The 24,279-nt window shown below is 49.2% G+C and overlaps 2 protein-coding genes across 2 annotated transcripts in view; one reads left to right on the forward strand and one right to left on the reverse strand.

Annotated features, from left to right (window-relative positions):
• TBCD (tubulin folding cofactor D) overlaps positions 1–24,279 on the reverse strand; it is a gene marked incomplete at its 3' end in the record, with an annotated part of 232,325 nt that overhangs the window by 148,993 nt on the left and 59,053 nt on the right. Inside the window, exon 13 of the mRNA XM_007959786.1 lies at positions 23,351–23,445. Coding sequence (XP_007957977.1) covers positions 23,351–23,445 — 95 coding nt within the window. The remainder of the gene's footprint in view (positions 1–23,350; positions 23,446–24,279) is intronic.
• Positions 10,000–12,244, forward strand: ZNF750 (zinc finger protein 750). The gene is made up of 2 exons (XM_007959779.1): positions 10,000–11,411; positions 11,548–12,244. Exons 1-2 carry the CDS (start codon positions 10,000–10,002, stop codon positions 12,242–12,244), a joined length of 2,109 nt encoding a protein of 702 aa, XP_007957970.1.

Genomic DNA, 24,279 nt, shown 5'->3' on the forward strand with positions numbered 1-24,279 from the left:
GCGATGATGGGTTCAAGTATAGCAGGGATTGTGGGGCTGGCGCGGGATAGGGCAGTGTTTTGTTCTGCTGTGCATGGGGTCGCTATGAGTCGGAAACAACTCGACGGCACTTAACAACAATAACAACAACGTCCTACCTTGGTGAGTAGCAACTGGGGTCTTAACAGCTTTTGAGCAGCCATCTAAGGTACAACAATTGGTTTCTTGCCATCCAGAACCAAAAAAAAAAAAAAATGAAGAAAATCAAAAGACAAGGAAACTATCAGTCCACAGGATTAATGGACCAAGTGAACCCCAGCCTCTATGACCATGAGACCATAGCTAGATGGTTCCCAGCTGCCATGGCTGACCACTCTGAAAAGGGATCACAACAGGAGGTCCAGGAAAGAGTGGAGAAAAATGTGGACCAAAACTCAAAATCATAAAATAAACCAGGCTTGCTGCTCTTTAGAGACTGATGGAATCCCCAAGACTATGGTCCTTAGACACCCTTCAAGCCTGGAACTGCACTTACCCTCACAGCCCATCTTTCAATCAAACAACAGAGAGGCCTATAAGATGAACGGTAACACCAGGGAGGCACGCTTGTTAGAATACTGACCACATGAGACGAAAAGGGCAGTGTTTGCCCAGGGATAAAGCTCGGAAGGCAGAAAGGGAAACGGGGGAAGTGGGAAGAGTGCTGTGACGTTGTGTGCACTGCAGTAAATGTCACAAAACGTGTACGAATCATTGAATGAAAAACCAATTTGCTCTGTAAACTGCAAGCCAAATTACGATAAAAAGTTTAAAAAAAAAAAATCAGAATTCAGTGTTTATATAAAACTCTAGAAGAGGTCAAACTAATGTTCAGTCTGAAGTGCAAAAAGTGAGGAAGGGGCTCCAGGGAAGGTGGGGTGGGGGCAGATGTCCTAGGTCACAGAGGTCTGGATTTGTCCAACTCCTGAAATGGTGCTCTTCAGATCAGAGCATTCAGTTAAACATAAATTTCACCTTTTAAAAAACAGAACTATAAACAAAAACTGAACTGGACAGTGAACAAGGAAAACCTGAGAAGAGGTGATGCTTTTGAGTTGTGATGTTGGCGAAGAATACTGAAAGTACCATGGACTGCCAGAAGAACTAACAAATCCATCCTGGAGGAAGTGCAGCCAGAATGCTCCTTGAAAGCGAGAATGGCCAGACTTCGTCCTACTTACTTTGGTCATGTTGTCAAAAGGAACTATTCCCTGGAGAAGGATATCATGCCTGGTGAAATAGAGGGTCAACCAAAATGGGGAAGGCCCTCAATGAGATGGATTGACACAATGGCTGCAACAATGGGCTTGGGTATAGCAAGGATTGTAAGGCTGGCATGGGACTGGGCAGTGCCTTGTTCTGCTGTACATAAGATCGCTACGAGTCAGAGCTGATCAGCGACACCTAACACCAATAGTAATAATAACCCTGCTGAAGTGTTGAGGGATCAAGTGGAGTAAGTCTGCAACTCACTTGGAAATGCAGCAACAGATAAGCCCATCCTATGAACGGATGAAGTGAAAGAAATGTGGACAGTAACAGTCAATACAGCAAAGACAGCAAACACTAATCACAGGACCCAGGTGGTGGCACTGTGCGTGCCTTACAGCCTTCCTGCATTTGAAATTTCTGATACTCACACGCTGAGGGAAAAGAATCAGGAGTCCCAACGCCACCAACGTTTCCAACAGCAGTACTGGAAGCCGGATGCAAGAACACTTCCAAAATGCTGGGCTGGAATTCTATACTCAGATAGATGGGCAGAATTAAAGACATTTCAGTCATTCACACTAGCATCCCTGGACTCTGCTCAGAAGCCTAGAGAAGGATGTGATCCACAGCACAGTAAAGGGGTGGCTCGAGAGAGAAGGTGGCAGGGAACCAGGAAGCAGGGCTCCAATAAAGTCAAGAGGCCCAGAGGGCCCCCAAGGCAATGGGGAAGCCAGTGTGAGGGGAAGGAGCAGAGCTAAGCTTTTATCTTCCATAAAGGGAACAGGCCAGGCCTAAGATGGGGGTGGGGAGGTGGGAGTCAGAACTAGAGACTGATGTTATATGGAGTCAAGGAGGTGAACATCGAACTCAGCTATGGAAAGAAAAGGTAACAGTGGTGGCTTCTTGGCAGAGGGAATGAAGAAGGGACATCTCATACTCTCCCCACTGAGAGCTAAAGTCTAAATAAGCTTCCATGCTGCTCTCTCAGAGCCCTGAGCCTCATGAAGGCTGACCACCAAGGCCAAGCACACCCCAGAGAGGTCTCTGATGTGAGATTGAACGAGGGGGGGCCCTGCTGTACCAGCAAAGCACGAGGCCTGGGGGGGCAGCCCCCGGGACTCCATTCCCACCACTGAGTGGCCTGCCAACACCATGGAATGGGAGAATCGCCCAGCTGAGCCCTGCCAATCCTGACCCACAGAACCATGAACTTGAACTAAAAAGCAGCCATTTGAAGCCTCTGAGGAGCATTAGGAGCAGGACAAGGTGCTGCTGTGTTTGTAACAAGCCTTACAGAACTAGTTTCAAATGTTAAGCACTAACTTGGACAAAACTCAACTAAAAATGTTTTAAATAATTAAATCTAAAGGAAAAGCCAAGTGAAATCACAAGCCTTAAATAAGAAAACACACCACCTTGGCCTGGCAAAAGGGCTCTGGTGGTGCAGAGGTCAAAGCACTCGGCTGCTAAGCAAAAGGTCAGCAACTGAAACCCACCAGCTGCTCTACAGGAGAAAGATGAGGCAGTCTGCTTCCGTGAAGACTGACAGCCTTAGAGACCCTCTGGGGCAGTTCCACTCTGTCCTCTAGGGGCACTGAGTGAGAACTGACCCCACAGATGGCGGCGTACTCCCTAAGGCATTTGACTGCTAACCACAAGGCTGGCCGTTCAAACCTACCAGCCACTCCTCAGAAGAAGACTGGGCAATCTACTTCTGTAGTGATACTGCCTCGGAAACCCAAGGAAGGGTCACTATGAGTTGGATCCAACTCGACGGCAGTGAATTTGGTTTTTGGTTTTAGTCTGTAAAGACTAACAGCCTTGGAAATCCTGTGGGGCAGCTCCACTTTGTCCTCTAGGGATGCTGTGAGTCAGAATGGACTCCAGGGCAGTGGGTGTGGTTTGGGCTTTGCTTCTGTGAAGACTGACAGCCTTGGAGACCTTGAGGGCAGTTCCACTCTGTCCTCTAGGGGTGCTATGGGTCAGAATGGACTCCACAGCAGGGGGTATGGTTTGGACTTTGGATCCCAGAAGATTGACAGCCTTGGAGACCCTGTGGGCAGTTCCACTCTATCCTCTAGGGGCGCTGTGGGTCAGAATGGACTCCACGGCAGGGGGTATGGTTTGGACTTTGCTTCCCTGAAGATTAACAGCCTTGGAAACCCTCTGGGGCATTTCCATTCTTCTTCTAGGGGCGCTGTGAGTCGGAATCCACTCCATGGCAGTGGGTCTGGGCTGGGCTTTGCTTCCGTGAAGAGACAGCCTTGAAGACCCTGTGGGCAGTTCTCCTAAAGGGTCCTTGTTGTTGTTGTTGTTGTTGTTATTTGCCGTCGAGTCGGCCCCGACTCATAGCGACCCCTCCTTGGGTTTCCAAGGCAGTATCACTACGGAAGTAGGATTGCCCAACCTTCCTTCCGAGGAGTGGCTGGTGGGTTTGAACCGCCAGCCTTCTGGTGAGTAGTCAAGTGCCTTAGCCACTATGCCCCTAGACAGCAGTGAGTTTGGTTTTGGTTTTTGGCCTGGCAGGCCTCTCCCTGTGCCCAGTGCTGGGGCTTCTGTAGGGTGGGATTTGATGGATGACAGAAGCCTCACACAAACTCATCTCCTCTCCCTCCCAGTCCCCAAACCTCACTACAGTCCAACCTCACTAAAGACAAGGTGATGGTCGTGCAGCAAAAAACAAGCAGCTTTTTGGGTTTTGGGGTTTTTTTTGGGGGGGGGGGGGATGTTGAACAGGCTCAAAAATTAAGTGTCTTTTTTAAAAGGTGGGGAGAGGCAGTGTGAGGTCAGGAACCAACTTCCCACAGCCGCAACCAGTGACTGCTTGGGGCGTGCTCCAGCAGGTTCCAGGGCAGCCAGGAAGACTTCCGTCTGCCCAGCTCCTGAGGACCCCGGCCTCAAGCAGCATCCAGCAGCAGGGAGAGGGGTGGAAGGAGCGGGCGCTCCGGCCACGCCCAGCGGAATCACCTAGGCATTTACCCGCAGCTACACACATGCTTCAGGGTCTTCGTTATTCTGTCAAGCAGGTATCTGAGCACAGCTCACAGTGTGGATTCTGGCCGGATGGGCACAGCGAGCCCCCCAGCCCCCGGGCGGGCGGGGAGAGCAGGCTGAGGTAATGCTGAGCCTGGCAGCAGCCGCCAGCACGAAGCCTAGCTGCAGGCAGGAATAATATCAGGTGCATCTCCAAGCCCCGAGGGCCCGACTCCTCCACTTAAATCCCTCCCACTGGGAGAGCCGGCTCCAGTTTCACCTGCCCTCAGTGAGAACAGGTACTGCTTCTCCGGGCGGGCGCCGTCAGCACCACTGCCACAGCCAGCCTCCTGCACCTCCCCAGGCGGGTAAGTACCGGTGCCTCTCCGCACATTCAAGTTTCCTTTCCAAACGACTTTCAGGTCTGTCGCAAAGGGTCTGCTGGAAGGGTGCCTGCTCGCCTCTGCTCGCTCTCTGAGGGTCTCAGGACCCGGCAGGTGCACGGTGGGAGGGAGCCCCCATGACAGAGATTTCATGAGACTTAGGCTGTGTTAAGACCAGGGAAAAGTGGACTTGGAATCAAGTCATCGTTTCTTCCTTCCAGTTTAAACCCTAAGACAGATTTAGACGTATGGCTAACTTGCTCCTTCCTTAAGAACAAACTACAATAAAACGTCCATGCAGAAGGAGCACATACGTACACGCGGACAGACAGGTATGACTAAGACTTGCTTCTGATCTTAACGTCTAGCTTCCTAAATTTCAACTTTAAAATCTGTATCACTGTGACCTAAGTTTAGAACAACAAAGCTTAACCAAACAGGGTCTTTCTTATACAGAAGGTTCCTTTTTTTTTCCTTTTATGAAACTACTCATAAACCTGTATGAGAATTATTACTGACCAAGTTATTGGCCCAATCTGAGCAGAGCCAGACTTCACTGGAAGAAAACAGGTCCTTGTCTGCTGCAACAGCGTCTGTGGGCACTGACGAGGCCCTGCCGCTGCAGCAGCCTCACCCTCTCCAGACCCCGGGAGGCAGGTACGCCGAGGTCCTGGGCGCTGGCACGTGCCACAAAGAACACTCCAGTGTGTGCCCTGGCTGAGCCCCTCGTCCCCGCGTCTGGCCTCCTGCCGAGAGCCAGTGGGTGCTTTTCTGGATCCGAGCTCCCAAACATGTTCCAGAAAACTGGACTTTTCCTTAGCTGATGGCTCTCCTGAGGTTTATCCTCATTTTAAAGAACCGAAAGTCTGAGAGGGAGTGGCGGTTAATCACGGGAAAAGCTCAATCGGAATAAAACTCACAAATCTTGTTCTTGCAACACCCAGTGGGTAGGCGACAGTGGCGTGTCCTTGAGTTGTGCAATCATGCCACATCACAATATTTTAATTATAGCATGCCCTTCACAGGGCTCTCCCCAGTGAGGCCCCGTGCCAGACAACTGGACACCTCCAAGGGGCGGTGCAGCACTGCCTCAGCGTACAGTTGAGACAGGGTGGCAGGGCTGCCCAGCCCGTCACAGCCATGTCCTACAAAGTTAAACGTCATCATGCCCTATCAGGGTTCTTTAAAAAAAAAGAAAAACTCTCAGCTTTTTTTCAAAGTTCAAACTCCTTAAGAACTTTCGGAGCCTGCCAGCACTCACTACGACCCTAACGACAGGCAGCGACACTAACTGTCCACACTCAGGAGCTGCCGAAAGTGGCTGCATCAGCAGTGCTTCACACACAAAACAAGCAATGCCTGTGGCCAAGCGAAACCCTCTGAGTCCGTGGGCTGTTATGCAAAGAAGGCCCTGGGCCACGGAGCCCCCAGCCCAGGCACCATGGACAGCCCACCACAGCTCTCCTCACAGCTCAAGTTGGCCAGGGGTACTTAGCACATGGTCGGAGTCAGACGTGACAGGGACACTGGCAGACACCCACAATGAGCCAGGGTGTGTTCGGGCCACTGCAGCTCCATGGCCTTCAGGGAGCGTGTCACACACTGGGCATGGGGTCTGTCTCATTCGGGCCATCTATTCATTTCACAACCATTCCGAGTGGCTCTGAGGGGTCTCCGTGCCAGCCCTCCTGCCATGCGGGGGCACCGCGTGGGATCAGGGAGCAGGCCTGCCCAACGCCTCGGGGCCGAGTGTGTGGGGGGAGCATGAGAACCATTCCGTCATGGCTAAGTCCTCCAGGATTCCACCAGCTCCAGGGAAAGCACTGACACTGCAGGTTCCCCTCTCCACACATGCACTGACGCTAGAAACAGCCGGAACAGGACCTGGGGAACAGCCCTCTTAGCAGCCCTGGGGAAACGTCACCCCTGGAGGCAAACTCAACCCCAGGGTAAACAGTCCAGGCTCCTGTATCACTGTTTTGGCAACAGTGCCTTTTCAGAGTATCTACCCCAGCAGCTGCAGGAGAGGACAGAGCTGAGCAGGTCTAAACCGACCAGGCAGGGGCAGCAGGCACTCAGGCGGGCTCCAGCCCGTGGCCAGGGTGACTGTGTAAACCCTGCGGGAGGCCCACTAGGGCATCGCTCTCACCCACCTCTCTCTCACCCTGCTGCTCTGACAACGGAGCTCCACCCACCTCCCACAGGCTCGGCGGCCAGGCTCTGTTCTAACGACCTGGTGAGCCCAAGCTGTCCATTTATCCAAAGTCTGACCACTGGTGCCCTGTCACTGCACAGGCTCTCCCCCCAGAACATGTCACCAAGGACCCACCAGGCTACTTTCAAATCCTTAACCCATGTTCACCACGCTTGTAAGGCATCTGGCTAGAGGCTGATGGGACTCTAGACACAGCAGTGTCTGGCCTAACCACTACAGGGACAGTTCTTTCTAGTGACACTGTGAGGACTTACACAGAACATAGCTCCGGTAAAACCTGAGAAAAACTTGACCCATTTAAGTGTGTTCTGTTCACCTGCTTGCTTGTTTGGCCTTACAGCATCAAGCACGTAAATGCCCGGCCTTCACGCAGAAGGAGCCCGCTGCCACCCTGCTGCACTCTGTGCTTTGAGAGCCGGGCAGCTAACTCGCACTCACACTTGGTATCCCAGGTTCCGGATTCACAATTGATAAACGTTTTGCAACTGTCATCATTTTGAACATGATGCTCCAAGCCAGTGGTGACATCACCGGCTTTCTGATCTCTGCCATGACACATCCTCTCAATCGTGGGAACCTGACTTACACAGGTTCTCACGCCTTCCAGCCGGTTCGCGGAGCGGGGCATGCCGGCACACGCCCGCCCGCCAGCCAGCCAGCCACCTCAGCTAGCAAGCCCAGGGCCGGAGAGCACGGGGTCCCGCTTCCACAGGTAAGACGAGCAGTATGGTCTCAGCGGGGGACACCTGCCCATGCCCAGCCAGGGAGAAGGCACAAAGAACCAGTTCTCATCCCTGCCTTTAACGAGAGAGGGGATCAGAGCGACACACAGCCTTCACGGCGCTGCAAGGGGCCTGCAGTGATGCGAGCTGGCAGAGGAGGTGCTGGACCACCCAGGAACTGCAGGGCAGGGCAGGGCACTGGTCGAAAGCAGGGCACCATGGCTCCCACGGGGCCAGGCAGGCCATCAGCCAAGCGGGCCGGCGTACTTCGCAGGGAGGCGGCTCCAGTGCCAGAGCAAGGCAGGCCTTCTCCTTCCCTCCTGTTGTCACACACACACTCAGGAGCAGCAGAGTGCCATCTGACCACTTCTTAGTGACCTTAGAGAGAGAGGGTGATAAGAGGAGATGCTGACAGAGGCCGTTTAGGGAGGGCGGATGCTGTCCTTTGTGTCTTTAAGACACACGCATAAACAAGTGGAGGAACCAGTTTGCTCAGAATAAACGCAGGCAGCTTTCCAAGACCAAGGCATGGAGGCATCGGAACCGAACGTCAGCCCGCCCCTGCTCCCTCCTCCAGCAGGTGCACACAGGCCGGGGACAGAAGCATTCAGATGGCCACCTCTTCTTTCCTGGGAACAAGTCTTGGAAACTCCTCACATACGCTTCTCCATGTTAAAATGCCGCTTCCCAGTGAGATCTTTTAACCATGCCTGTGTTTAGAAGAATCCATGGCTGGCACAGACAGTTAAGCACCCAACTACTAGCCAAAAGGCTGGCAGTTCAAAGCCACCAGAGGCACCTGAGAAGAAAGGCCTGTGATCAGCTTCTGACAGGTCACAGCCAAGGAAACCCTGTGGCGTACACACAGAGTGACAGGAGCCAGAGCCGACTGGACAGCCACCACCAACCCCCTCACCTGTTGAGAAGACAGTGCCTTGGGGCTAAAATCTCACAAACCCTCATCATTTAGAACAAAACTACAGCTAGCTGGGCAGTTTTCCCCAAGTATTTCCATTTAATCTTTCTTTTTACAATGCTTAAAAATGTTCGGAAGCTAAAGACACTTTAAGTTTTCTAAACTAAGTACTCCACTTGACTCCTCACACCACCCCCCCGCAGAACAGCCAGCAGCCTGGCTCGGAAGAACCCCTCCCAGGCCCTTGCCCCTCTGTTCCCATGATAAGAGGCAAAGTGAAAGCTCGGGGGTACAGGGAGGTCTGTGGAGTGGGCAGAAGGAAGAGGTAGCATCTGGGGGGAAGCAGAAGGAAGAGCCGGCCCAGCCCTGAAGATCCCCATGGAGCCAGAGCTTGGGGGGAGGGGGGAACAGCTGGTGACCACCGCTGGCCATCAAGTCTCTGCTTGCTGCGGGCCAGGAGCCTGCATGGTCCAGGGCCCCTGCAGAAACTGAAGGTGGGTGAGAGCTTGGAATCTCAGCCCAACCATTTCTAAAACAAGTCCTGCTTGCTCTGGCTTTGCCCTCTCTGACCGCAGCCTCTCACCATCCACACCACACCTGCACCTCCTTGGTCACCGGGACAGGGCGAGCCTGTTAATCTGCTCCTCAGTACGGGGGGTAGTGGCACACAGCAGCACACACAGATGGTACTTAAACCCACTGCATCAACAACCATGAACATCTGTGCGTGGCACAGTGTGAATGCCTCCTGCTACCGGCACGGACTGCCAGTCCTGCTTGTTCTCACAGAGACTAGACACAGCAGTGTGGGGTCATGGGTTAATGCCCTGTGATTTTCATTGTCGTTTGCAGAACGCACCAGCAATGGGGTGGAACGTACAGGACAGTCGAGGAGCACAAACCACATGCGATGTTCCTTTCACTGTCGTCCACACTGCCCCCCTCAGGACATGGGTGTGTGTGTACATGTGTGTTTATACATGTGCATCGCGACCAGGCCAGGAGTAGGAAGAGCTGCTCTCTGCAAAGACGCAGCCCCCCACTCCCTGCCTGACCTTTCCCCCACATCGCTTCCCTGCACCCCAACTTTGCCCAATGCCATCATTCCCCATCCCCTCCTCACAGAACAGGGACACAGAGAAGCAGATGAGGGGTCCTGATGCTGGCAAGAGGGGATCACAGCTCACCTTGCCCTGCAGCCCCAGATTACAGAGGCCCCCAAAGATCCAGGCAGGGCAGTGCTGCCACAATGGTCACATGCACTTAGCACCACTCCTTGCCGAGACCAAGCCAAAGGTCACACCTGAGTGCAGGGAACTCAAGGGGCTGGTGCCACAAGCAGGCCTTCCACATCCACCTGGTCCTGGCACATGCTTTCCACATCTCAACCACCTGTCTTCAGTCCCCCAGCCACACATGAAGACACACACTCCAGTCCCAGCACTAACAATCTCCTCTTCTACAGCTCCGGAGGTGGGCCAGCTCGGGATGGACTCCCTCTGAGGCAGCAGAGAGGAAGCAGCACCAGGCCCGCTGAGCAGAGGCGGCGGAAGCAGGGAGATGAGCCTCATCAAGGAGCGGAAGCCCAAGAAGCCACACTACATCCCCAGGCCCCCAGGGAAGCCCTTTAAGTACAAGTGCTTCCAGTGCCCCTTCACCTGCAACGAGAAGTCACACCTGTTCAACCACATGAAGTACGGTCTGTGCAAGAACTCCATCACTCTGGTGTCAGAGCAGGACCGCACACCCAAGTGCCCAAGGCCCAGCTCTGTGGACCCGAAGCCCGTGAGCCAGCCAGGTGCTGCGGCCAGGCCCGCTGCCTCCAGGACAGCCCCCAGCACGCTCCCGAACCTCGAGCCCAAGCTTCAGCATGGCTTTGCCAAGGAAGACATCAAAGACAACCTGGGGCCGCACACACGTGCAGCCCACAAGCCACTGGCACAGAAGCCGGCCCTGCACAAGGACGTGGTACCGCAGAGCCCGGTCCCCGACGCCAGCACCCAGCCTGTCCTCGAGGGCGTCAGCCGGCCATCAGCCTTCATTCCTGTCGGGGAGCACCGACTGAAGCGGCCAGAGCACACCGAGGTCCCCGAGATGCTAGCCCTGCCCAGCCCCACTGCCAAGGCTGCCTCCTTCCACACCAAGTCTGCATTCCACGCACCCAGCTACCCCTGGAAGGCGGGGTCACCCTTCCTCCCATCCACAAAAGGCTTCAGCCCCATCTCCCCTTACGTGCAGCCCCCCCTCCCAGAGTACCACCCCCACTTCTACACGGAGCACGGACTGGCCACCATCTACTCCCCCTACCTGCTGCCCAGCACCCCACCTGAGGGTGACAGCCCCCTGCTGCCAGTCTACGGGGCCCAGGACCAGAGACATTTCCTCCCACACCCCGGGCCAGTCCCCAAGCACCTTGGCACAGCCCCGTCCACATATGACCACTACAGGTTTTTCCAGCAGTACCACGCCAGTCTGCCCCTCCCCTACGGCTTTTACCGGCCCGACTCTACCTTCTCCTCCTATGGCCTCAAGCACCCACATGCAGCTGGAATCACACGAGACCACGGTGCCCACCTGCTAGAGGAGACCACCTTGGTGTACCCAGCCCTGAGTCCATCCAAGTTAACCCTGCTGAGCTCCCACAAGAAGCACGCAGAGTTTGAGAAGGAAAGCCCAAGTCCCCAAGCCAAGGAGGACCCCAAAGATGGGCAGAGGGAAGCAGAGGGAGCCAAGATGAGCCCCCGGGCAGGCAGTGCTGCCACCGGCTCCCCGGGAAGGCCAAGCCCCACCAACTTCACACAGACAAGCCACACATGCGAGGGCCTGTGTGACCTCTCGAGCAAGTCAGGCCCCAGCCCCCTGGAGAGGCTGCACCCACCAGAGCACACCCTCACGACCTTCAAGCCCATGCAGAAGGGTACAGACTGCCCAAGCTCAAGGGCACCGGAGGACGAAGCCGAGTCTGCAGGAAGGTAAGGAGACGCCACATGCACCACTCCCCGGTCCCATCTTGCGCTACTGGTCGTGCTCACACCCGCATGTGTTACAAAGTCATTCTAGAATGTTTCTAGGCAAGGTTTCTATAAGCCTTCTCTTTGCCTCTTCTAGCCTCGAGGTGACAAACGAAGACCCCCTCTCCCAGAGCATGGAGGCCCCACTTCCCAGCCCACAGGACGGCTCCAGTACAGCCCCACTGAACCTCTCCAAGAAGCCAGAGACGAAGCCGGCAGCAGGAGCCCACAGACACGTTCACAGAGGCCCAGCAGCCATGGGTGAGCAGGACTTCTCTGAACTACAGGATGCGCCCCTGAACCTCTCCGTGAGGGACGCCTGCAACACCCTGATGCCACAGCCGTCCTTCCACAGGCCTCTGCAGGAGGCAGGGTCCACCACCACTCAGACCACAGACAGCCCCCAGGAAGGCCCACTGCACGGCCAGACAGAAGTGCCCACCGCACGGGCTCCAGGAGGGCGGACTTCAGTCGAACGTGTGGTTGACAGCAGCGAGGAACAGAAGCAAACAGCTGCAGTGGCCCTCTGCCAGCTGGCTGCCTACAGCCCAGGGAAGGCCAGAACAGAAGGTGAGGAGCACGACACCCAGGGGTCCCCCACTGAGCAGGACGTACCCATGCTCAGCACCACAGAGAGCCGGGACGTCCAGAGCAGTGCACTCAAGCCCAAAGCACAAAAGAGGCCAGGCCAGAAGGACTCGGGGAGGGCCCAGCCAGGAACAAAGAAAGGCAAGCCCAGCGACACAGCCAGAGTGCTCACGCTGCGGAGAAGGACCCGGTGCCTAAATGCCTGACTGCCAAGGGCCACACAGACCTTACACCTCTGCCGCTCACCAGGTTGCTCATGTCCTCAGAAAGGCTGCCGTGTAGCTCGGCTTTTGTAAACTTTAACCAAAAAAAAAAAAAAACCCTGGGCTGCTGATTCGATTCCAAAGCACAGTGACCCCATGTGTCACAAGCAGAGCCACCCCAGGGGTTTTCTTGGCTGTGGTCTTTACAAAACCGACTGTCAGGCCTCTCTTCTGCAGCCCCGCCAACTGCCAACCTCTAGGTGAGCAGGCAAGCACGCAGGGCTGCGTGAGCGTCTGTAAGTGCACTGGGACGACACACACGCATCAAGGCTGAGGAGCCTCTGTAAAATATCAAATGGAAGGCACAGACTGAAGGCCACTTTCTGGGTGCATCACCTCCTGGGACATCTTCTGCAGATACTTGTCTTACAAACATTTTAGCAGCAGAACAAACTGTTCCCACTGCTTCTGTTTATATTCTAGTGGTGTGTTTTAAGATAAATAACAATTATTTAAGAAGGGCCTGGGATCATTTTAGGAACCAGCATTAAAATCTGTATGTAAAAACACTGCGATTTATGTGACTGGAAACAACACACAACATCTAGAGGCTATTTATACAGGTAATTTATTTCCATTAGGGAAAATGCATCGCAGGTGATGGTATGACCAGTAAACCCCATTTGCTGTTACTGCTGCAGTGAATTTCCTGACCTGCTGAGCCTCATTTTGCAAGAATTAAACTAATGTATGTATCGCTGATCTCCAATAAACCCATACAGGAGTTCTAAGGATACGTAAAACGAGACGGATATGAATTTGGTGTCATCCTTCACACTATCTCGTCGTCATGGTCAATAAACAGCCTAAGGCAAAGACAGCAGTGACCACACGCTGAGAGAGACAGGTGTGCAGACAGGAGCAAGTACGGAGAGTGGAGGGTATGTGTGTCAGAGGGGACAGCACGCAGTGCTACGTGTGTGTGTGTATGCACGCACATCAGGGGGCAGTGAGCAGTGCTACAGAACAGGAGGCAAGGAACGTGTGTGTGTGTGTGTGTGTATGAGCATCTGGGGACAGTGTGTGGTGCTACAGAGCAGTACAGGACGTGTATGTGTGTGTGTGTCTGTGCATGTGTGTATGTGAGCATCTGGGGGTGGAGCTACAGAGCAGTACAGGACATGTGTATATGTGTGTGTGTGTGCGCGCGCACAGCTGGGGGCAGTGTTTAGTGCTACAGAGCAGTAGAAGACATGTGTGTGTATGTGTGAGCACCTGGTGACAGCATGTGGTTCTACAGAGCAGTACAGGATGTGTGTGTGTGTGTGCGCACGCGTGCGCGCACACAGACACCCATCTGGGGACAGCATGTAGTGCTACAGAGCAGTACAGGACACGTGTGTATGTGTGTGTGAGCACCTGGGGACAGCGTGTGGAGCTAAAGAGCAGTACAGGACGTAAGGAGGACTGAGGAGTCCTGACAGAGCTGTCCAGTGACAGCCCACACCATGCAGGGCACAGGACTCAGATAAGGCTCAGCATGCAAGGGAGCTGCATAAAACACCGCTCCCACACGTGTGTGGTCCAAAAGCAGCGCTCCAGCTCAGACAGCTACAGAAACAAAGGCTCGCCTCATCGACCACAGTGCTTCTCATCACAGTAAGTGCACCGATCACGTAGACAAAAATCCACCTAGAAATCGCTGCATCTCAATAAAATGTTTTTATGTTGCTTTGTACTCACTGTTTAAACACTCAATCTAGACAAGGTTTTAAATATTCCATGCCCTACTGCTACAGGAAATGTGGCAACTGAAGTTTCACACATATGCCCTCATTGGCTGCAGATGCAGGAGAGGGAGGGCAAGCATAGCCATGCAGGTGGAGAACGGGCTCCCTTGGAAGGGGGTCAAATCCCATGAAAGAGCCTGTTGGTGACTTTACGTATACAAGGGCGGACATAAATTATTATGCTTGGGCTCCACTATGCACATTTTGGAGACATGCCACAGCATTAATTTCCAGGGACAGTATTCGGCATGGCAGAGAACAGGCCTTGTAGCTGGTTAAATTTATATGCACCAGTTAGGGGTATCACCCTTGTCAAAGTTCCTGGGAGACCCTGAGGCCCCTATTAGAAAGCGGCCCTCGACCTGCCTGAGGCACATCCTCACATAACCACAGGCACCTACCCCAAACCCAACATATTGGGAACACGTCCCCAGGCCTGCCCCACCCTTCCCACCCCTAGCATTATGGAAATATACTCTCCCCCTTCCTGAGGTCAGCAGAGGAAGCGTGACCAATGTCCCAGGATGGCACCAATGACCTGCCTCTACTCTCACGTGCCCCTGAGTGGGCAGCTCACCCCAACAGAGCCCAAGATGAGGGTCCGAAGAGACACCACAGCCTCAGGGCGATGGGAGCCTGTCTCAAAGGGCTGACAGAGCCACTACTGCTCTGAGCCCAAGGTCGCTGGGAAGCCACACCGCAGAGAGATATTTAAATATTCAGTGCTGTGTGGCCATAGAAAATGTCTTCCAACCTCTACCAGGACCAAAGAAGAGGGCCCAAGAATGGGAGCTCCTGAAACAAAGCAGCAAGGGGCTTTTTTGCAGGCCAGAACCCACATGCTCCCATGCAGGCCCAGGCCGGGGGGTGCCAGCTGACATGGCCAGACAGGAAGCAGGACCGCAGGACCACCAGGGCCACTGCATGGGGCAAAGGCAATGGAGGGGTGAGCTGCTGAGGTCCTTCACCCACCAGCCAGGACCATGGGAAGCCCCAGCCCAGCATGCCCCTCACACACACCCCACTGAGCAGATGAGCACAGAAGTCATGTACTGACACACAGAGCAAGTCTCCATGACCTTGGGTTAGGTGATGAATGCTTCAAAACAATACCAAAAGTACACACTGTCACAGGCAAGACTGGTGAGGTGACTTCATAAGAACTGAGCCCTTCTATGCATCCCAGGGCTCCTCCAAATAAGAGAAAAGCCAGCAGCAGAGTTCAGGTGAGATGGCAGAATAGGCAGAAAGACTGCACAAACCCTCTTCAACAAAGAAAAAGGGATCAATTAACATAGATACAGAAGATAATTCTGGACCACTGAGTTTTGAAGGCAAGGACACAGAAGTGGACTAAACTCCAACTAGCAGAAGAACTTGCATGAAAACCCCGAAAAAGGAAACACACGGCACTGCGGTCAGGCAGCAATCCTGACGGCTCAGACAGCTTGCATATTGCCCACTGCTGTTAGGACCTAAGAGTTAACCTAAAAATCGGCCCTGCTAGCCAGGGGCTGCACGGAAGACTGCACTGGTGGCTGGTGAATAAAAGGGGAAGCAGAGAAGAGGAAAGCAACTGAACTGTGGACTTTGGCCTGTCCATAGGGCGCAGCCATTTTGAATGTTTACAACTGGTTCAACCATTTTAGATATTTAAAGCAACAACGTTCTCCCAGATTCCAGGCACTTAAGAATAGGGTCCACTTACCGGGAACCACGAGGACATTCCAGTTACCAACACTGGAAAGGTTCTAGTTTTCAGCTTTTTCTCTCTTCCCTGTTCCTGGTTCCCATTTTTTTTCTTTCTTGTCATTAACCCCGTTCCTTGTTTTCTTTTTGCATTTTTAACACTGTTTTCTTCATTATTCTCCTACTCTACCTTTTTTCTCTTATTGCCCTCTCCCCAGATATTGAGGGCTTTTTCTTTTTTCTCTTTTTGGTGATTGTTCTTGTGCCTGTATGTGGTGTGCTTTTTGTCCACTTGCTTTTACTTTTTTGATCGTTTTTTGATTATTGTTTTTGTCTGAGTGGGAGACAGCAACCATGCCTATACGGCACAACTGCACCCACACCTCCTGCAGCTCCACTTACCTGAATGACAGTCACCACTTCCCTTACCAATTGGCCAAAAATAAACAACCAACAAGAGCCTGACTCACCCTTCATGAACAGTTAACAAAGATCTAAATACAACAACGTCAGAATGTCTCTGAGACAACAGACCATCACTGCCGACACGAAGAGCAAGATAAAGTGGTAGAAACAAGGGAGCAGGATACAGACCCAGAACACATACCTGAGGAAGAAGCAGCATTGGAACTCCCTGATGAGGAATTCTAAAGAATTATATTTAGGTATCTTCAAAGTATTGAGAGACAGATAAGGAAAACACAGAGAAAACCCTAGAACAATTGCAGAAGAAAATACAAGAACAAAACGACAAAATAAATGATAAATTAGAAATAATGCAAAATCTAGAGATAGATAGAAATTCAGAAGATTAATACTAAATTTTCAGAAATAGCTAACACATTGAAAGGCAAGGGAATATAATTGAATCAATGGAAGATGGAATTAATGAGACTGAAGACAAATAACTGAATACATCTTTGGAAAGGGATCAGTCAGAAAACAAAACAAAACAACATGAGAAAGCCTAAGGTTCATGTGGGATACCATCAAAAGAAATGACCTACATGTAATAGGAATTCCAGAACAGGAAGAGAAAAATGAAACCACTGAGCAAATTGTCCAAGATTTGTTGGAAGAGAACTTCCCTAATATGATGAAAGATGAGAATATATCCATTCAGGAAATCCAACGAACCCCAAACAGGATAGACTGCAAAAGAAAATCACCAAGTCACATCATCAACAAATTCATGAAAACCAAAGACAAAGAAAGAATCCTGAAAGGAGCACAGGAAAAAATGAAAACTTACTTACAAAGAACAACCAATAAAAATAAGTTCTGATTCAACACACCATGCTTGTGAATAGGCAGACTGAACATTGTGAAAATGTCAATACTACAGCAGAAACTATCCAAGCAAGAAGGCAATGGGATGGCATATATAAAACCCTGAAAGAGAAAGATCTCCAACCAAGAATTATATACCCAGTAAAACTGTCCCTCAATATGGTGGTGAAATTTAGGAGATGTCCAGGTAAGCAGAAATTAAGGGAATTTGTTAAAACTAGACCAACCTTACAAGAGAAACTAAAGGGAGTCCTCTGAACAGAGAACCAATAATACCAAACAACAATCAACCATTGATACACAAGATGACATAACCCAAAAACCAACACAGCTATGGATGTGCCCAGAGTAAAATAAGCTTACAAGATTGTAAACAGGGAATCAGAGACATCAATTGGCAAATGAAGACAACTACAAACCAGAAAGAGGGAAAATATTGTGTAGTTACAGAGCTTCTAAATGGTGAGGAAGTCAAGACAGTTGCAAGATAGAATGAACTGTTCTAAACTCGGAGAGAAAATTACAAATCACAGGACAACTCAAAGAAAAATGACAACCTTCCCATCACAATAAAAAAGAAGACAAGCACAAATACGTAGCAAATACTAAAATAATACCAACAAAGGAAATGATAAAACAATTCATAAACATAATGAGCTCAGCACAGAAAATTATATGGAACAAAGAAACCAGGAACACCAGGAAAAAACACATAACAAAATGACAGCAACCAATTCATACTTGTTGATAATTACACTGAATGTCAATGGATTAAATGCACAACTCAAGAGACGGAGAGTGGCAGACCGGATAAGAAAATATAACCCATCAATATGCTGTCTACAAGAGACACACCTAGAGACAAAGACAAAAGTAGACTAAAAATCAAAGGTGAGAAAAAAAACACCATACAAGACAAAGAAGGACACTGCATAATGTTTAAAGGATCAATTGAACAAGAAGATATAACCTTGCTGAATATCTATGGACCCAATGAAAGAGCCCCAAGATACATAAATCAGACTTTAAAAGCATTGAAAAGGCAAACAGATGACTCCACAGTCATAGTGGGCAACTTTAATACACCACTTTCAATGAAAGATAGAACAATCGGAAAGAAACTCAACAAAGACGCAGAAGAGCTAAACAATACAAACCACCAGATCTACAGAGCACTTCACACAACAGCAGCACGATATATATTCTTCTCCAGTGCACATGGAACATTCTCCATGATAAACCATACATTAGGCCATAAAGCAAGCCTTCATAAATTTAAAAACATTGAAATACTGCAAAGCATCTTCTCAGATCACAATGCTATCAAATTAGAAGTCAAAATAGGAAGATCAATGGAAAAAGGGCAAACACCTGGAAACTGAACAACACCCTCCTTGAGAAAGACTGGGTAAGAGAAGAAATAAAAAATGAAATTCAACAATTCCTTGAATCAAACGAGAATAAAAACACAACATATCAAAATCTTTGGGACACGGCAAAAGCAGTGATCAGAGGCCAATTTATAGCAATAAATGCACACATCAAAAAGAAGAGAGAGCCAAAATCAACACATTAAACCAACATCTCCAACAATTAGAAAAAAGAACAGCAAGAAAAGCCTACAGTCACCAGAAAAAAGGAAATAATAAAGATTTGAGCAGAAATCAATGAAACAGAAAGAAAAAAGACAATAGAAAAAATCAACAAGACTAGAAATTGGTTTTTTGAAAAGATTAATAAAATTGACAAACCATTCTGGCAAATTTAACAAAGGAAAAGAGGGAGAGAATACAAACAACACAAATAAGAAACGAAATGGGCAACATAACAACAGAACCAACTGAAATCAATAGGATATTATCAGCATACTATAAAGAACTGTATTCCAACAAATTCGAAAATCTGGAAGAAATGGACAGATTTCTAGAAACACACCACTTACCTAAACTAAATCTAACTAGACTGATGTGGAAAAATTGAACAGATCCATAACAAAAGATATTGAAGAGGTCATAAAAACATTACCAACAAAAAAAAAGTCCTGACCCAGACGGTTTCACCAGAGAATTCTACCAAACATTCAGAAAAGAACTGACACCAATCCTACTCAAACTATTCCAAAACATACAAAAGGATGGACTCCTCCCTAATTCATTTTATGAAGCAAGCATAACCTTGATACCAAAACCAGGCAAGGATATCACTTAAAAGGAAAACTACAGACCAATATCCCTCATGAATACAGATGTAAAAATCTTCAACAAAATCCTAGCCAACAGACTCCAACAATATATATCAAGACTCCAACAACATATCAAGAAAATCATTCATTATGACCAAGTGGGGTACATATCACCAAGTGGGGTTCATATCAGGTATGCAAGGATGGTTCAACATTAGAAAAACAATCAACATCATCCACCACATAAATAAAACAAAGGAAAAGAACAACATGATCATATCAATTGATGCAGAAAAGGCATTTGATAAAATCCAACACACTTTCCTGATCAAAACTCTCAGCAAAATAGGAATAGAAGGGACATTCCTCAACATAATAAAGGACACATTTGCAAAACCAACAGCCAACATTATTCTCAATGAAGAGAGACTGAAACCATTCCTTTTGCAAACAGGAACCAGACAAGCATGCCCGCTATCACCACTTCTATTCAACATTATACTGGAAGTCCTAGCCAGGGCAATAAAGCAAGAAAGGGAAATCAAAGGCATCCAAATCAGTAAGGAAGAAATCAAACTATCCTTATTTGCTGATGATATGATCCTATACCTAGAAAACCCAAGAGACTCAGTCAAAAATCTACTGGAACTAATTAAGAGATTTAGCATCATGGCCAGATACAAGATCAGCATCCAAAAATCAGTTGGATTCCTCTACACCAGCAAAGAGTTTGCTGAAAAGTAAGGAGAGCAATACTATTTACAATAGCTACCAAAAAAATAAAATACTTGGGAATAAATCTTACCAGGGACACAAAAGACCTATACTAAGAATACCAGAAAAGACTACTTCAAGAAACCATAAGAGATCTACATAAATGGAACAACATCCGATGCTCGTGGATAGGAAGACTAAACACTGTGAAGATGTCAATTCTACCCAAAGCAATCTATACATTCAATGCAATCCCAATCCATATCCCATCAGCATTCTTTAAGGATATGGAAAAACCCATCACTATCTTTATATGGAAAGGAATGGGGCCTCGGATACGCAAAGCACTAATGAAGAAGAATAAAGTAGGAGGTCTCACACTGCCAGATCTTAAAACCTACTATACAGCCACAGCAGTCAAAAATGCCTGGTATTGGTACAGACACACAGACCAATGGAATAGAATTGAGAACCCAGAAATAGATCCATCGACCTATGGTCAGCTGATCTTTGACAAAAGGCTGAAATCCATTAAATGGGGAAGAGAATAGTTTGTTTAACAAATGGTGCTGGCAAACCTGGAGATCCATTTGCAGAAAAATGAAACAAGATCTGTACCTCACACCATACATAAAAACTAACTCCAGATGGACCAAAGACTTAAATGTGAAACCTGAAACTATAAAGTTCCTCAAGGAAAAACTAGGGACAAATTTAGGGACCCTAATATATGACATAAATAGCCTATCAAGCATAACCCAAAATGCACAAACAGCAAAAGAGAAACCAGATGAATGGGACCTTCTAAAAATTAAATTTTTATGTGCTTCCAAAGACTTCTCCAAATGAGTCAAAAGAGAACCTACATATTGGGAAAAAATATTTGGCAATGACCTATCAGACAAGGGACTTATCTCTGGAATTTATAGAAAACTCCAACACCTCAACAACTAAAAGACAAATAATCCAATTAAACAATGGGCAGAAGACATGAATAGACACTTCATCAAGGAGGATATGCAAGCAGCTAAAAAACATATGAAGAAATGCTCACGATCACTAGCCGTTGGAGAGATACAAATCAAAACAACAATGAGATACCATCTTGCCCCAGTACTTTTAGCAAAGTTCAGCAAGATAGAAAATAACAAATGCTGGCTAGGATGTGGAGAGATTGGGACTCTCATACACTGGTGGTGGGACTGTAAAATGGTACAACCACTGTGGAAAGCAGTATGGCAATTTCTTAAAACGCTGGAATTAGAAATACCATTTGACCCAGCAATCCCATTACTAGGTATATATCCTAAAGAAGTGAGAGCCAGGACAGAACAGACATATGGACACCCATGTTCATCACAGCACAATTTACAGTAGCCAGAAGATGGAAACAACCTAGGTGTCCATCAACTGAGGAATGAATAACCAAACTTTGGTTCATACACACAATGGAATATTATGCAACCCTAAAGAATAACATAAAATCGGCAAAACACCGCATAACGTGGGTGAACTTGGAGGCCATTATGCTGAATGAAATAAGTCAATCACAGAAGGGCAAATATTTTATCAATCTGTTATTGTAAAAGTCAAGGAAAGATTTATATATGGAAGGGAATTTTCTTTGTTGGTTAGCAGGGGTGGGAAGAGAGGGGAGGGAACACTCATAGATAGGTAGAGACAAGTATTGATTTGGGGAAAGAAAAGGGCAATGTACCAAATGTGAATGATCAACAAGGTGGCATTGAGGAAGAGGAAGACATAGAGAGGTGCATGGGAGGTGCAGACAACAAAGATGAACCCTTTTGCACATACAGTACTGCATTGTCAGTCAAAGAAACATGGATATACAGATGGAGAGATGGGTGGACAGGCTGAAGTATTATGTATGTCTATGCAGGGGGAAGCATGCCCAAGACCATGTACAGGATTGGCATGTCTATGCCACAGCAACCCACACCCACATCCACAAGAGTATTGGCATGTTCTCTAAGAATTCCCAGATATACAGTAGAGCTGACAAGGGACAAGGCTATAGTCACTTCTTGGTCACAGCCAGCTACCCAGAGGGAACAAGTAGTTGGATCTGTGGGCTTGGGACCATAGTCACAGGGGACATCAAGCTCAACTGGCATAACATACTACACAAAACATTGTTCCACATCCTACTTTGGCAAGTAGCAACTGGGATCTTAAAAGCTTGCAAGTTGCCATCTAGATGCAACGATGGGTCTCTCCTCGTCCAGAGCAAAGAATGAAGAAAACCAAAGATTCATGGAAACAGTTAGTCCTCGTGACTGGTACACTATGCGATCCTCAGCCTATACAACTATGAAACCAGAAGAACTAGATGGTGCCCAGCTACCACTGTCAACCACTCAGAGGGGGATCTATGTAGGAGATCCTGGATAGAAAGAGAGAACAATGTGGAACAAAACTCAGAATCATTTGGGAAAAAAAAAAATAGAAGGGACCAGGTTTGCTGGACGGATAGAGTCTGATGGAACCACTGAGACTATGGCCCCTAGCTGCCCTTCAGGTCTGGAATTGAACCTACATCTGTGGCTTTGAGTCAAACAAAAGAGAGGCATATGAGCTGAACAATTACCTGAGGTAGATACACTCCTTGGAGAGAACAATCGTGGGAGAAAGAAGGGCTGTGTGTGCGCAGGGAAACAGCTCAGGGGGCAGGAGTGCATGAAGGGACAGACACAGGGAAGAGGTAACTGTCGGGAGGAAGTGAGAGTGGAGCTGTTGCATTGTGGTGAATTGTAGTCAATGTCATGAAACAAAGTGTTTGTGAGCTGCTGTATGGAAAGTGAATTTGCTCTGTAAACTTTCACCCTAATCACAATTTAAATTTAAAAAAAAAGAGAGAGAAAAGCCAGCCCCACAGTGCAAGAGGGTACCTGCAAACCACACAGCCAGCAAGACACCTGAAGCCAGGAACTCAGACTGAGGGCAGAGGTGTGTGCTCACCGCAGGTTCACAACGAGGGGAACCGTGTGCTCCCAGCACAGGACACACAGACGCAGCACCCATGTGCTCCCAGCAGAATCACACGGAGGCCAGAGTACCCGTGTGTTCACAGCAGATTCACACTGTGGGTGGAGCACCTGCATGCTCACAGCAAGGGACACACTGAGGGCACACGGCCCATGTGCTCACAGCAGGGCAGACACTGAGAGTGGAGCCATGTGCTCACAGCAGGATCACACTGAGTGTAGAGCACCCGTGAGCTCACAGCAGGTTCACTCTGAGCGTGGAGCACCCGTGTGCTCACAGCAGGTTCACACTGAGGGTGGAGCACCCGTGTGCTCACAGCAAGGGACACACTGAGGATGGACCCCCCATGTGCTCACAGCAAGGGACACACTGAGGATGGACCACCTGTGTGCTGTGAGGCAGCTCTGATGACAAAACAAACATGCCACAGACACTTGCCGTCAGTGAGTCGAGCGGGAAGCAGCAGGCCTCTTCTGCCCAGCTCTGCCAGCGCCAGACACCCACCGTGCCACGCATTGTCCGTCTCCTGAAAACTAAGAGCACACAGGAAACCTCAGGTTAGCTTTGATTTTAGCTTATATCCAATGGCCACAGACTGACAAGGAACATGGGCTAGCAGGGCCACATTCTGCACTCATCAGCTTCTATAAAACCCATCAGTGAGGTTTTAAAAATACGAGTGACTAAGAAATGAAATACTCAAACTGAACATGAAGATAACGCCACATTCAGTTCTTCAGATCTTGTGAGAACGAGGAAAAGCCCTAGTGTGCACTGTGCTTAAAATGCACACTCAATTCTCACATCCCACGACAGGGAAACAACAGTGTACTGTGACAAGTCAGTCCTCACAGCCCACAACAGGGAAACAGTCAGCAGTGTGCCGTACCAAGTTGGCACTCACAGGCCACAACAGGGAAACAGTCAGCAGTGTGCCGTGACAAGTCGGTACTCACAGCACACCACAGGGAAACAGTCGACAGTACACTGTGACAGTGGCTGGCCAGGCTCTCACACACACCACAGGTCTGGAGTGTGGCCTCCCCAGCCTGGCGCTGACTTTCCAACCCTGCACACGCAGCAGCACACTCCCCATTAAATGGATATTAAATCCTCTGCTATTAAGTCAATTCCAACTCATGGCAACCTCCATGGGCTTCCAAGGCTGTCAATCTTTATGGATGTAGATTGCCTCATCTTTCTGCCATAGAGCAGTTGGTGGGTTTGAACCACCAACCTTCTGGTTAACAGCTAAATGCCATAGCCACTGCACCACCAGAGCTCCTTAAAGGGAGACTACTACCTACGAAAAATCTAGACTCAAAGACGACGGACTATATCAAATGATGAACATAAGCCATTAGCAG

This window comes from Orycteropus afer, unplaced genomic scaffold (assembly GCF_000298275.1).
Source record: "Orycteropus afer afer isolate SDZICR_OR568_19922 unplaced genomic scaffold, OryAfe1.0 scaffold00018, whole genome shotgun sequence".
NCBI classification, from domain to species: Eukaryota; Metazoa; Chordata; class Mammalia; order Tubulidentata; family Orycteropodidae; genus Orycteropus; species Orycteropus afer.